The sequence below is a fragment of the Anser anser genome, assembly GCF_964211835.1.
Source record: "Anser anser genome assembly, chromosome: 3".
Classification (NCBI taxonomy): domain Eukaryota; kingdom Metazoa; phylum Chordata; class Aves; order Anseriformes; family Anatidae; genus Anser; species Anser anser.
Window position 1 is genome coordinate 41,884,311 of NC_139722.1, and position 14,503 is coordinate 41,898,813.

The 14,503-nt window shown below is 41.3% G+C and overlaps 1 protein-coding gene across 10 annotated transcripts; it reads right to left on the minus strand.

Moving 5' to 3' along the window:
- Positions 1-226: 226 nt before the first annotated feature.
- Positions 227-14,223, minus strand: LOC310896583 (uncharacterized protein). 10 transcript variants are annotated; one of them, XM_083828980.1, is made up of 6 exons: positions 11,988-14,223; positions 8,809-8,972; positions 5,857-5,949; positions 3,967-4,036; positions 3,395-3,472; positions 227-3,299 (listed from the first exon to the last, which is right to left on the minus strand). In XM_083828980.1, the coding sequence occupies exons 2-6, from the start codon at positions 8,945-8,947 to the stop codon at positions 3,149-3,151; spliced, it is 531 nt and encodes a 176-aa protein (XP_083685106.1). In that variant the 5' UTR covers positions 8,948-8,972; positions 11,988-14,223; the 3' UTR covers positions 227-3,148. The 10 variants fall into 10 exon arrangements, 3 of the variants coding, with proteins under 3 accessions (XP_083685106.1, XP_083685107.1, XP_083685105.1); XM_083828981.1 differs by lacking the exon at positions 11,988-14,223 and adding an exon at positions 9,576-9,993 and having other exon boundaries at positions 227-2,715; XM_083828979.1 differs by lacking the exon at positions 11,988-14,223 and adding an exon at positions 9,576-9,993.
- Between the last annotated feature and the right edge of the window lie 280 nt (positions 14,224-14,503).

A 14,503-nucleotide genomic window follows, 5' to 3' on the forward strand; every position in this document is an offset into this window, starting at 1 on the left:
GCAAGAAGAGGCGGCTCCCCACAACTTCCTTTCAGGTACTTGTAGAGAGCAATAAGGTCTCCCCTGAGCCTCCTCTTCTCCAGACTAAACAACCCCAGTTCCATCTACGTCTCCTCATAAGACTTGTGTTCCAGACCCTTCACCGGGTTTGTAGCTCTTCTCTGGACAGGCTCCAGGGCTTCAGTGTCTTTCTTGGAGTGAGGGGCCCAAAACTGAACTTGAGATGCAGCCTCACCAGAGCAGAGTACAAGGGAACGATCACCTCCCTGATCCTGCTGACTATGCTATTCCTGATACAAGCCAGGATGCTGTTGGCTTTCTTGGCCACCTGGGCACACTGACGGCTCACATTCAGGTGAGCATTGACCAACACCCCCAGATCCTTTTCCTCTGCACAGCTTTCCAGCCACTCTGCCCCAAGCCTGTAGCACTGCATGGGGTTGTTGTGGCCTAAGTTCAGGACCCAGCACTTAGCCATGTAAAACCTCGTCCCATTGGCCTCTGCCCATCAACCCATCCTGCCCAGGTCCCTCTGCAGGACCTTCCTACCCTCCAGCAGATCGATACTTACTGCCACAACTTGGTGTCATCTGCAAACTTATTGAGGGTGCACTGAATTCCCTCTTCCAAATTATAAATAAAGATATTAAAGAGGATGGGTCCCAATACCAACCGCTTGGCAGCACCACTCCTGACCGGTGGTCGCCAACTGGATTTCACTCCATTCACCACCACTCTTTGGGCCCGGCTGTCCAGCCAGTTTTAACCCCATTGAAGAGTGTACCTGTCCAAGACGTGGGCTTCCAGCTTCTTCAGGAGAATACTGTGGGAGACCGTGTCAAAGGCTTTGCTGAAGTCAAGGTAGAATACGTCAACAGCCTTTCCCTCATCCACCAGGCAGTTACCCAGTCTTAGAAGAAGATACGGTTAGTCAGGGAGGACTTGTCCTTCATGAACCCATGCTGACTGGGCCATATCCCCTGCTTGCCCAGCATATGCTGTGTGATTGCACTCAAGATGACCTGTTCCTTCACCTTTCCTGGCACTGAGGTCAGGCTGGCAGTCCTGTACTTCCCTGGGTCCTCCTTACAACCCTTCTTAGAGATGTGCATCACATTAGCAAGTCCCCAGTCATCCAGAACCTCTCTGGATGGCCATGACCACAGATAGATGATGGAAAGCAGCCCAGCAATCACATCTGCCAACTCCCTCAGCATCCTCGGATGGATCCCGTCTGGCCCCATGGACTTGTGACAGTCCAGGTGGAGCAGCAAGTCTTTAACTCTTTCCAATATCCTTTTTGTCAGCCTGGGTCAGCTGTCCTGGCTGTGTCCCCTCCCAACTCCTCGTGCACCTCCAGTCTCCTTGCTGGCAGGGAAGCGTGAGAAGCAGAAAAGTCCTTGGTTCTGTGTAAGCCCTGCTCGGCAACAACTAAAAACATTGGTGTGTTATCCCACTGCTCTCATCAGAAATGCAAATACTGTTTTGTGTGAGGCTATATGAAGAAAATTATCTGTCCCAGCCAAAACCATGTCAACAAGTAGGCAAGCATCTATTCATGGCTTCCAAGACTTTCAGAACCATGGCATTTCTGGGTCTGTTTTGCCATGGGGCCATCTTGAGGGCAACTTATGTTTCTAACAAGAATTGAAAGGAAAAGGAAAGTCATCAAGAGAAAAATAAAGAACTACTGTCCTCACAGTAAGCATAAGATGTTAAGCAGAATTTTACTCATGCAATGGATGTTCCAATTAAATAATGAAATAGGTGAATACAATGTTTAGTTAAAAACAAGTTTTTAAAAAGCACAGTCTTATGAGCCTGTGGTGGTTTTACTCGAGTGGGCGGCAGAGCTCCACCACAACCACGCTCTCACTCCCCCTCCTCAAAGAGGAACGGGGAGAAAATACGATGAAAAGGGCTCAAGGGTTGAGATAAGGACAAGGAGATTGCACAGTAATTATCGTGACGGGCAAAACAGACTCAGCATAGGGAGATAGTAAGATTTATTACCTATTACTAAGAAGCTAGAGAAGTGAGAAACAAAGGAAAGAGACTAAAAGCACCTTCCCCCCCATCCACCATCTTCCACCTCCTCCCCTCGAGCGGCGCAGGGGAACGGCGAAATTGGGGTTATGGTCAGTCTATAGCGCTTCTTCTCCGCCGCTCCTTCTCGGTCACTCTTGTCCCCTGTGCTGTGGGGTCCCTCCCACGGGATGCAGTCCTTGCTGAACTGATCGGGCGTGGGCTGCCCACAGGCAGCAGCTCTTCAAGAACTGCTCCAGATATGGGTCCATGCCACGGGGTCCATCCCTCAGGAGCAAACTGCTCCAACCTGGATCCCCCACGGGCAGCAGCTCCTGCCAGGCCACCTGCTCCTGCGTGGTCTCCTTTCCACAGGCTACAGGTCTGGCACGGAATCTGCTCCGGCAGGGGTCTTCCACAGGCCGCAGTCTCCATCAGTGCAGGTCCACCTGCTCCACTGTGGTCTCTTCCACAGGCTGCAGCGTGGAACCCTGCTCCACCGTGGTACTCCATGGGCTGCAGGGGGACAGCCTGCTTCACCATGGTCCTCACCCCAGGCCGCAGGGGACTTCTGCTCTGGCGCCTGGAGCACCTCTCCCCCTCCTTCTTCACTGGCCTTGGCGCCTGCAAGGCTGTTCCTCACTCCTCTCACTCTCCCAGCTGCTGTGTGGCGCAGCGTTTTTTTTTTCCCTGTTTTAAATATGCTCTCACAGAGGCGGAAAAACAACATCACCTATTGGCTCAGCTCTGGTCAGCAGTGGGGCCCTTACCAAACATGGGGCAGCTTCTAGAGCCTTCTCACAGAAGCCACCCCTATGGCCCGCTGCTACCAAAACCTTCCCACGTAAACCCACTACAGAACCCTTAACTTCTTTGTTTGTTTCTATAATTCTAGAAGAAAATTTGATTTTTTTTGAACTTAGGACAAGCTGCTATAACATTTTTCATAGTTTTCTTGGTTACAGAATTTTATGTGTAACTAGGAGAGTCTGATATAAGGAACAGTTTTCATTGAAAACTAATGATTAAATGAGAAAATATGTGTTTTAGTGCAAAGGATTCAGGGTTACTTTCAAGCAACATTTCTACTTTAAAAGTCAAATCCAGTGTCAAATTTGCAATATTAGTTTAGCATTTTATATAGAAAAACTTGATGTGAAAGCATTTCTTGTGATTTTAAAGTGCCATAACTTGAAGCATCCAGAGGGGGCAGAAACAAGACTGTCTGCTTTTGAAACTCAGTTACCCACGGCCATTCATAGTTCATATAAAACCTGTGCGAAAGAAAAATTCTGTGGACTCCTCTCCCATTTAATTAACTACAGGCAACAAATTCTTCAGAGGCAGTTGGTCTACTTTCAAGTTTTACCTTCTCTTCAGCAAGTAAATTAGAAGTATTGAAACTCTGGAAGATAAGCTCTTTCTGAAGCACTGTTGAACACTGCTCCTAGGCAAGAGGGAGGGGAAAGCAATTCTATATTCAATGCTGACATTTCTGCTAAAGCCTTCAGTAAGTCTTGAACAATTCATTGAAGTAACTAGTACTAGGAAATAGACTTTTTATGGGTTTGAAAATATATTTTTCTTATTTCATATTATTTTCAGTGGATTAAGACTAACTCCAAATTCCTTTTTTATAAGGAAACTTCGCAGTGTTATGTACACTTATACTGATGGTGAACTGCTCATTTATTTCAGTGATACGTCATCAATTCCACTGGAGTTACTCATAGTAATTACTTAGAATTAAAGTTTCTCTAGAAAAACTCTCACTGTTTTATTATTTTATTTTTAATAAGGATTACTATAAAGAGAAACAACATTAAACCCTGATAACATGTAAATGTGTGAGCTACATTTCTGTAACTCAGCCTTAGTAGTTTGATGGCATGCAAACACATTAAAAACACACAAAATATGAATTTTAGCAATATAACTCACGTTCTGACAGGTGTTAGGGTTTCGTTATCTTTCTCAGTCACACCCATCATCACAACTACGCAAGGAAGAACTATGACAAGCATAAAACAATACTAAGAGTGCATAAAGAAACATCAAAAAAGACCACAAATGCAAACAGTACTGTCTTACCTTTCCTGAAAAGTGTATATTTATAAAAGCATAATCACCTAGGTGTTAAAGGTAAAGTGCAAACTATTTTTCAGGAAAATACACAGTTAAGAGACTGACAGTTTCATTAAAAGGTTAGTATTAATGACTTTTGGCCTTAGGAGATACACTTAAATAGAGAATGTATTGTGAGCAACGTAACTTTGGAAAACAAACAAACAAACAAACAAAAAAACACCCAATAAAAATATAGATAATCTATTCTAATATTTAATGGGGGGGGAGGGGGGAGGCTGTAGGAATGTAAAACAAGGTAACTATACTTTTATAAGAACCTGAGTAACAGAAAATCAAATAAAGAACTCAACAGTGTTGTTATTCAGCATCTTTGACTGCCACAAGAAGATAAAAAGTGAAAATAATAATCAGATACACTTTTATTTAAAAAACAAACCAAAAATCAGAAAATGATTTGAGCCTGAAGATTCTGAGTTTAGAGTGCTTAAAGCAGTGTTCTAACATTTTGATCCCAATCATAATTCTAAATAACTTCATTAGCTGCAGATATTTCTTAAAAAGAATAAGAATATGAATATCATTGGAAGTATAGAATTTTCTGTAAATATTTGCACAAGAAATAACTCTAAAGAAGCTCTCATTTTACCTCAGACTAAATATTACAAACACTTAACACTATGCCAGCTGGCTCCATTGTACATGCTCTGATGTCTAAAAGTCTTCGTATGCGTGTGTCTAAAGGTCTGAATATTCATGGTTTTACCATGATAGTCCTTGGGATAGAAATGACTATATAAGAGCTATGGGTCTTTTGAATTGCATTTAGAGTAGAATGAAAATGGCTTTTAAAATTATTTATTTATGGTGGATTTCTATGAGCATATGCAGTGTGGATTACAATTATATGCCCATATATCACTTTCACGCATTGACAGAGAACATACGTGGAAAAAGGCATTTGGAAGATTTGAGTAAAAGTTTTGCATTTAGACAGAATAGATTTTTGTTTTGTTCTCATAGTAAGCAAACAATTAAGAAGCCAGTTATAAAAAGATTGTTAGGCAGCTGAATAAACTTTTACATATCATAAACATGTCTGGTAAACAAGCTTAGTTATTCAATAGATGTGGACTGCTTTAACTAAAAAAAAGTTCAATGAGAAGGTAAAGATACAGTGTGTGTTTTGCAGGTAACAATTGCAGTCCTTGGATACAGTGTCCGAGCGCAGGAAATGAGATTTTAAGGATGCCATTACAAAGAGCTTCCAAAAACTGCCTTAAAAGTAATAGGCTCATATACAAATAAGAACCAATTAAAGAGTATAAAATGTTTCTTCCTCAGTTCATAGCCACAATGTATTCCTTTCCTCAGTAAGTGGTTAGTTAATCCATTCTTGATCAGAAGAATCAAAATCAATATTCTTCCAGAGCCAAACAGTGCCACGTGAGCTAGGGCATTTTGGATGTAATTCACACCTCAGTGAAGTCACTAGAACACTAGAACTAATTCCAATAATACTCTGCAGGCTCCACTTTCCAATACTGGAACCTGTATCAAACATAGAGAAGTTAAAACTGTGCCTTCACTAAAATTAATACAAGAGATTTCTTTATAAGTTCATCTAACCAGAATTTAATCTCAAGTTAAAATGCTAACATCACATGTAAAAGTTCATTTAAGTGGTGTTTTGTAGTAGGACACAAAAGCATGTTTTTATAGTGATTATATTTTGACAATAATTACCTGGAAAGATTATGGAGGCGAGAACTGCCTGTTCTTGTCTGTCTACACAATATAAGCCCAGATGAGGACTGATCCTGAATGAGATCTGTAGGTCTTTAACACATATGTAATAAATAGGCAACAGTAATAAATTCACTTTACCAGACTGCGAAAGTTCATTGTATTTGTTGCTGCCATTTATATAGCCAAGATGTGGTTTTGTGTGAAACTAACCGACATGAATTGCTATTTCTTCTTTACTGCAACATAGAGTTTAAGATGAGTTGCCATATAAATAAATACAGCTGTCTTCACTATACTTGCTGAACTGCTCCTCCATGAAATCACCATGAGAACTGGAATTCTCCCTGAGAAAGTTATCATACCATAAGCCAATCAAAATTTTTCAATATTATCATAACATTCCCAAAAGCACCTCCTTTATACTATGATAGACACAAAATTATGGAGCTGGATATTGGTGCTTACCATCAGGTCTTTTTCAGGTTCTCCTTTGCAGTTTTCTGTTTCCAAGGTTATTATTTCCTCACATGATGTGGGAAAAATCAATTCCTTTAAACAAGGAATTTAGAAAAAGGAGTACACATTTCTGATATTTGAATACTGCAACAATTCAACATCTGAAGAAATAAACTATGCAAACTCTGTACAAAGTAAGAATCAAAGTATTTCCAGCTTATAGATAAATTGTATTTTAACAAAGGGTCAACAGATCTGTAATCTTTAACAAACAATAATTTTTGTGGCCTTCAACTCATTTTTCTATACCAGAAGTGAAAGAGCTTACTCCCCCTTCTGTTTTGAAATCTATCTCCTAATGATAAATTAATATGCCAATGGAACATAGGGAATCCTGACTACACAATTTGACTTCAGTGCCACTAAATACAACTTCCTGTTTCTACCTTTTCCACTTCTACTTCTGTTATATTAAAAATGCTAAGTTTTAAAATATGTGTTTTTTTTTCCCTGTAATATCTTGGAGATGTAAGTAAAATGAAATGCAGAGAATACATAAAGCCTGATAAAATATTGTTCATTTAAGTTTTCCAACATATTTAATATTCTGCTTTGCACATACCAAGCTGAGGTTGGAGGAATGAATTCAAACTTGGTACAACACAGAAAATCTTCAGTGATAGACATACACTACACAGAATTACCAAAACAAACAAACAAACAAAAACCTTAGCAACGCAGTTGAGAAGCATTAAAAGTCCAGAAACACCTACATATTATTCATGTGTGATGATAAATTTTAACTAAGTAACTGTCACTGAGAAAACCTCTATCCATAGCTAAGAGTAGTCCAAAAACTTTAAAACACAGCAACTCCTGGTATCAGCCACTAAAAGAAAAAGCACGCAACAGTGACAATTCCAATTTTGGCTGCCTGGCAAATATGCATAATGGAGAAAGCCACAAGTAATTTGATTTCATTTTATAATTTAATTTGAAATACTTCAATTGCTTAAGAATTGCATATTTAAAATATGCACTTGCCATTTTATTTCTTTTTATTTGATACTTAATTCTATTTTTGTGAATAACAATTCAACAAGGAGATGATGTGTTGTAGAGAAAGATTTTACACCTAATCATAGGGAAACAAAGGAGCTAATGATATCCCAGAAAAATATCTTCTGGAATAGCAGTATTACACCTTTGTGCTGTAGCCTTGGCCTCACATTGTTCTTTTTAAGGTAAATTTTTCCCCTTTGATTTCACATCACAGGGGAATTGAGCTGGTGTAGCCAGAAGCACCAAACCACACACTACTCAGTGACACACAGTTTAAAATTTCTTAGGCGGGATAGGCATCATGGATGGACAGTCATTTCTAAGATTCCTATTCTGCAACGTGTACAGAATACTTATACCAAGCCAGTCCCAGAGGAGAAAAACAGCACGCAAGGGACCCCCAGGAGACAAGGGCACTCACTCAGTCTGATCCTTTGATGGGGTGACAGTCTGACTCGCTTAACCCAGTGTGCTGCTCATGGTTTGGCCTTCTCTACACCACTGGGAATCTCTGAATGTGTCACCCCAATACTGGGGAGCTATCCTCCCAGCTGTTCATTATTTCCATATAACTTGGCATCATAAACTTCTAGTGGCCTTGTTAATCCTGAAGCTGGAGACAATCTGTTTGATTTTTGCAGCTGAGGTCAGTTAGTGGCTGTTACTGGGCTTTCCATCAGCAACTGCTCTCTTACTCCACCTGTGTTACAGGACAGGTGAACAAAAGGCCTCCCTTTTGTTCTAAAACGGTTGTTACCATAAGAAAACTTCAATACGTTTTTCCAAGGTATGTTTCCTTGTTTCCTGGATTAAGAGAACTGTTGCCACTACTGCCCGCAAACATGAGGGCCATCCTGCACTTACAGCATCCAACTGCTTGGAAAAGTATCCCACAGGTCTTTTCCAGCTTCCCAGTCTCTGGGTTAGTACCCCTAGTGCTAGTCGTTGTCTTTCATGTACAAATAACTGGAAATCTTTTGATAAATCTGGTAGGCCCAAAGCTGGTGACTTCATTAGGGCGTCTTTAAGTTTCTTGAAAGCTTCTTTCTGTATTTTTCCCCAAATAAAATCCTGTGCCTTCTGAGCTTCATAAAGGGGCTTAGCTATGAGTCCATAATCCATTATCCATAATCTGCACCAGCCAGCCATTCCTAAGAAGGCCCTTAGCTCATGGAGATTTTGAGGTTCCGGGATGGTGCATATAGCTTTTATCCTATTGACACCCAGATTTCTTTGTCCCTGGGAAATCTCACACCCCAAATATGTTACAGTTGAGCAAACTATTTTTGCTTTTTCCTTTGAAACTTTATAACCACCCGTTCCCAACTGATTTAAAATTTCGATGGTTATTTAGGTGCAGAGTGACTCATTCTCTGTGGCAATCAAAATATCATCTACGTATTGTAACAACAAACACTGACTTCTGGGTACCTGTATTTGTCCTTGCGTTGTCCAGATTTCCAGTTCCTTGGCCAGCTGGCTTCCAAAGAGGGTTGGGCTGTTCTTGAAGCTTTGTGGGAGTCTTGTCCAAGTTAGTTGTGTCTTTCGTCCACTCTGAGGATTTTCCCATTCGAAGGCAAACAATTTTCTACTATCTTTATCAAGAGGTATGCAAAAGAAGGCGTCCTTTAAATCTATCACAGTAAACCATTTATATTTCTCTCTCACAGATGTTAACAATGTGTAAGGATTAGCCACTACCGGGTGAATGTCCTTCGCTATTTCATTTATTGCTCTAAGATCTTGTACCAATCTATATTCGCCATTCAGCTTCTTTACTGGAAAAATTGGAGTATTGTATTCCGATTTACATTCTTCCAAAATCTGATATTTGAGAAATTTGTCAATAATTTTCACTATCCCCTGCCTAGCTTCTATCTTAAGTGAATATTGTTTGATTTGAACAGGTTTGGCTCTTTCCTTTAATTCCACCTTTACCAGTTGTGCCAGTTTCAACTTCCCTGGTACATCTGTTTCCCATACTGTTGGTATAACTGCATTTTCTACTTCTCTTGGAATATTAACAAAGGGTTTATCTTTGATCATTAGGATTTGTCCTACTTTGGACTCAGGTACCTTCATTATTAATTCTCTATCCTCAAAGGTTATTGTTGCATCTAATTTAGCTAATAGATCCCGTCCCAAGAGTGGAATCGGGCATTCTGGTACATACAAAAATTCATGGTTTAGTTCCTTACCCCCAAAATGCAAATCAAGGGGTTGTAAGAATGGCCGTTCCTCCTCCTTCCCTGTGGCTCCAGTTATTGTAGTTGTCTTAGTTCCTAATCGTCCCTTTAAACTAATTAACACTGAATATGTTGCTCCTATTACATTTACAGACTAATTAACACAGAGGAAGACGCTCCCGTAACCAACAACAACAAAAAAAAATTCAAGCCTCTCTCTTCGTTTCCTAGCTTTATTTCAACTAGTGGACCTGCTAGGGTAGATGCCCCAGGTCCCCGTCATTTCTGACTGTTGTAAGTTTATCCTGCAGCCTAAGACAATATCTTTCTGGTATCAGGGGCCAATTGCACTAGAAAGAGGCTAGCCAATTGCCTCTGTTTGTTTTCTGAAGCCAGGTCCACATTTTTTGTCTTTTTTTTTTCTTTTCTTTTTTTTTTTCTCTCCATTGCATTTCAAAGTTGGTCCAAAAATTCAAAAATTTCATAGGGGTTTCTTTTGGACCTTGTTGGAACAGATTCTCAATTCCCAATGTAACCAGATTTTGGTATTTACATAATTTCCGGGATGGTAAAGGTCTTGGGGGGGGGGGGGGGGGGGGGGGGCGGGGGGGGGGGGTCGGTCAGGGGAATGTAATCGTTGAAAGTTCCCTGAGCAGTCCCATTGGCAATCTGAGCTCACACATGAACTCAGGTTGTTTTAAGAGTTAGCTGCTTTTCTGTTTCCATGACAACTCTCTTGGACCCATCATGATCCCTCTGCCCCAGAGGGCTCACGCCCGTGATTTTGAGATCTCAGCCTCGGGTTGAGGCGGAACTATTAACGTTCCTACATCCTCTTTCCCTGCTCATTCAACTTCAAACAGTTCTGTTAAATACTACATGCCACACAACTTTTAACACCTTCAACAACCGTTTTAACACTTCCTTTATCTTCCTCCAGCCTGTACTTTTCTAATGCCAACACCAAAGGCTCAGTCAGGGGCCAACTTAATTCCATTCCTTTCCCCTCCAAGATGCTGAAACAACATACCAGTATACAACATTTCATCCTATTTTCCTTCTCTCCTCAAAAACAACATTAATTGCAAGACACTGTTATAGTCGATTGATCCATAAAGTGGCTATTTAGTTTATATAGTGGCCACAATTGATTGCAATACTTAGTGGAAGTCCTCTTGTTTTCCGCACCCCCCCCCCCCTCCCCGTTCCGACAATATCCTTCCAATGTGCCAATATACACCCAAGGAGGCTTTCTTTAAAACGTCTTTGTTTTGGATATTACCCATTTCCTTGATTTCCCATTCCCTTTTATTTATTTATATTAATTACTGTCCCTTGTTTCAATTTCCACACAAACCTTTTTATTGCAGATTTTTACTATCTTTTCCTAATCTTCTTCCCAAATGTACCAATTCTCTGGGATTAAACTCCACATACAAACTTTACTATTCCAGGTTATTAATGAGCCCTGTTCCAATCATAAATCCACAGGACTTCGGAAAAACACCTGAAGCACTCAGCCTTCCGTCTTCTAGACAAACAATACCACCTTTTCCACAAAATTTACATTTCAACAAGGCCGAATTTCAAGCCGAATGCTAATTTTTCTCATGCACTTTGTTAGTAAGCCTACACAAAACAAGGAATCACTCCTGTGTATCCATCAAGATGGGGGTGTAAAAGGTATTGAGGCCTAAATAAATTCGTTCTCCCCGTTCTTACCAAATTCCCAAGGCTCAAGCCCGAACCACCAAAGAAGTGATTCTCCATTCTACCACTTTGACAATCAGTCAGCCCCCCTCCCCCAATACTTGAGAAACTGACCAAACACCACCGCGAATATACCAAAACTTTTAAACTGTTACTTAGATAATGCTCCCACCTTCCTCCTTGTCACACTCAAAACATTTAAGAACGAAATAGGATTACAAGATGCACAGCCGGGCCCGTATATTGGGCACCACCAATCAACATTTGGATAAAACAGCATTTCTTTTCGGTCTGTCATGCACTTCGTTTGTCTCTGGCTGCTCCCCTCGCGGAGAATACGGAACCGCGGATCAGAACTCTGCACTTGCTTCACAGCGATGCAGCGTCTCACTCACAACACAATCACGCAATCACACAGAGAGGCCCCTTGCACTTCTCGCTCACAAAATAACATTAATTGTAAGATAATATTATATTGCCTTTAAGTTTTCCATTATCAGCTATAGCTTTTACCGAACCGAAACAGATGCTGAGCCTGTAGCAAAACCAGACCACTGAGGCTGAACCTGCAGCGCTTTCGCGACTGTCTGACGGACGGCGCCTAGGCTTACCACGGGAATTCCCTAGCACAATCGTGCGTGGCTTTCGCTGCGTCTGACTGGCAGGCTCCCAGACCAGATCGGTACTGATTACCAGAAAGCACCTTTTTCTTACCCTTTCAGAGGTATATTGTGAGCAGCGGGGGTCTGTCACAGCCGATGGCTCCCCGAGAAACTCCTTGGTGCCATCTGGAGCGTGATCAGTTCCCGAGCCGCCTCAGCAGTGCCCACAAGGTCCCATCTGGGTCGCCAAAATGTTAGCGTTCATGAAGACACATAATCCACAAAGTGATTATATGAAGGTGCTTTATTAGGCGCCGGAAGTTAGGGGCATGCCTGCCCAAATCTAACTTAGTCCGATTTGTTCACTCAGTTCTCTTTTATCTCCTAAAATATTACATATGCATTAAGTTTCACAACACATCAATGCATACTCATTTCCTAGCTCCGCCTAGCCCCGCTTCATATGCTAATTATCTTATCAGTCCTTCTGCGCTTGCGTATTACTCTCTGGTGGTCATCCAGGTGGTCGTCAGGATGAAGTAAGATGTCTTCATTAGAGTTGAACTTTTTAACCTTTTCTTCTTACGCATGCTCTCTGAGCCCTTGGTCTCAGTCCAAACTGCAAGGTTGGTTTGATCCAGTTCCCAGGGTCCAAGAGGCCCCAGTTATCTAGATGTCTTGCAAATTGAGCATTCTTTTAGTCCTCCTTACTCCTCATCATGAATCGGTGCATTCTCCCCTGCTATCCTTGCACAAATATTTTGTATCTTCCAAGCGCAGCCCCGGAACAGTACATAGCAAATGTAACACATATTAAGCAATATTGTATTATTTCATCTTCTATTACCAACAAACTCAGTGACAGTCACACAAGAAAGTTCCTCTATCACTTCTTTATTTTAGCAGACTAATTAAGTCAGAACTAGACAGAGGTAGTTGAGGTCTCATCTGTCTGAGCCTTCCTTTCAGGTAAACTTTATCTGTAGCACTTCTACAGATATGTGACTAAGAAACATTTAGCCTAATAGACTGAGAAATAATAAGAAGCTTACAGTCTTCTATGTTTTGTGGGATGAGATATGAGATGAAATGTGGGTCCTAATACTGATCTGATTAAAAAACAGATATATGCGTATATCCCCTCCACCTCCAGAAGCTTCAGAAACATTGCACTGTTAACTTTACTGAGAATAGAGCTCATTGCTGTAGACACTATAATAACTGTCTATCAGTCTGCTGCAAAGTATCAGTCATTGTCAGTTTGAGATAGTCAGTAATGATGTTTGAAGTTAATGCTGTCACGGATTGCTGCCAACAAACAATGTACAAATTAAAATAGGGTCGTTATTTAATATACTGCACATATTAATTTTCTCATATAGCTTATTCAGTAACAGTGGCAGTAGTTAAGACCTTCTAAATACAGAAAACATGGTTCCTGATACAGCATAGACCTGTGTCTTCCTGGAGACCCCCCTCTGAAAAAGACTCGGAAAGCCTGACAATTCATTGCAAGTTCAAATGAATTCCCTTTCATGTTCAGCCTTAAGGCTTTGATCTTGGAAACAGGTAAGTATTTGGAAAACTTTTCCATGTGTAAGAAATACAAATTTTAACACCACTTGTTAATTCATTTGCATAATCACTGAGAGGTTCAGACCTTATCTTTGCAGAAATGAAGACTGAAGTAGCAGAGATTGTTGTAGCATTCCCTGTACAGTTATTCAAATAAAATGACACTTAACAAAAGGAAAAAGTTCCAAACTCAAAAGCCAACTACAGCAGAAAACCATACCCCATGCTTAAAAACCTCAAGAATATTGACATGTTAATACACAAAGATTTTTATGCTTTAGATCCAGAGAACAGAAGAGATAACCAGAAACCAGAGCTCTTGGAGGTTGTTTACTCTTACACCACTGACTGCACTTTCTTTCTCTCTCTCTTTTTTTTTTTTAATTTTTTTTTTTTTTTTAAATGGTAAATCCCAGCTGTCCAGCCAGTTTTTAACCCAGCAAAGAGTGTACTTGTCCAAGCCGTGGGCTACCAGCTTCTCCAGGAGAATACTGTGGGAGACCGTGTCAAAGGCCTTGCTTAAGTCTACGTAGACTGTGTCAACAGCCTTTCCCTCATCCACCAGGCAGGTTATCTGGTCATAGAAGGAGATGCAGTTAGGCAGGCAGGACTTGCCTTTCATGAACCCATGGTGACTGTGCCTGATCCTGCATTAGTCCTGCATACATTGCATTATTGCATTCAAGATGACCTGTTCCCTCACCTTTCCTGGCACCAAGGTCAGGCTGACAGGCTTGCAGTTGGCCAGGTCCTCCTTATGACCCTTCTTAGAGATGGGCATCACATTAGCAAGTCCCCAGTCATCCAGGACCTCTGAATGACCATGACTGGTGATAGATGATGGAAAGCAGCCCAGCAATCACATCCACCGACTCCCTCAGCACTCTCGGGTGTGTCCCACCTGGCCCCATAGACTTGTGACAGTCAAGGTGGAGCTGCAGGTCTCTAACTGTTTCCGCATGAACTGGTTGGGGGAGGGGGGGAGGGGGGGATTCTTCTGCTCCTCGTCCCAGACTTCCAGTTTGGGAGGATGAGTACCCCAAGGATAAGTGG

Coding starts and splice junctions, on each gene's coding strand:
- LOC310896583 (XM_083828980.1), bottom strand. CDS start 8,947: ATGGGAAAATCCTCAGAGTGGACGAAAGACACAACTAACTTGGACAAG. Junction 3,473..3,966: donor ACCCTAACACCTGTCAGAAC/GTGAGTTATATT, acceptor CCTCTTGCCTAG/GAGCAGTGTTCAACAGTGCT. Junction 3,300..3,394: donor ATTTACTTGCTGAAGAGAAG/GTAAAACTTGAA, acceptor TCTTTCGCACAG/GTTTTATATGAACTATGAAT.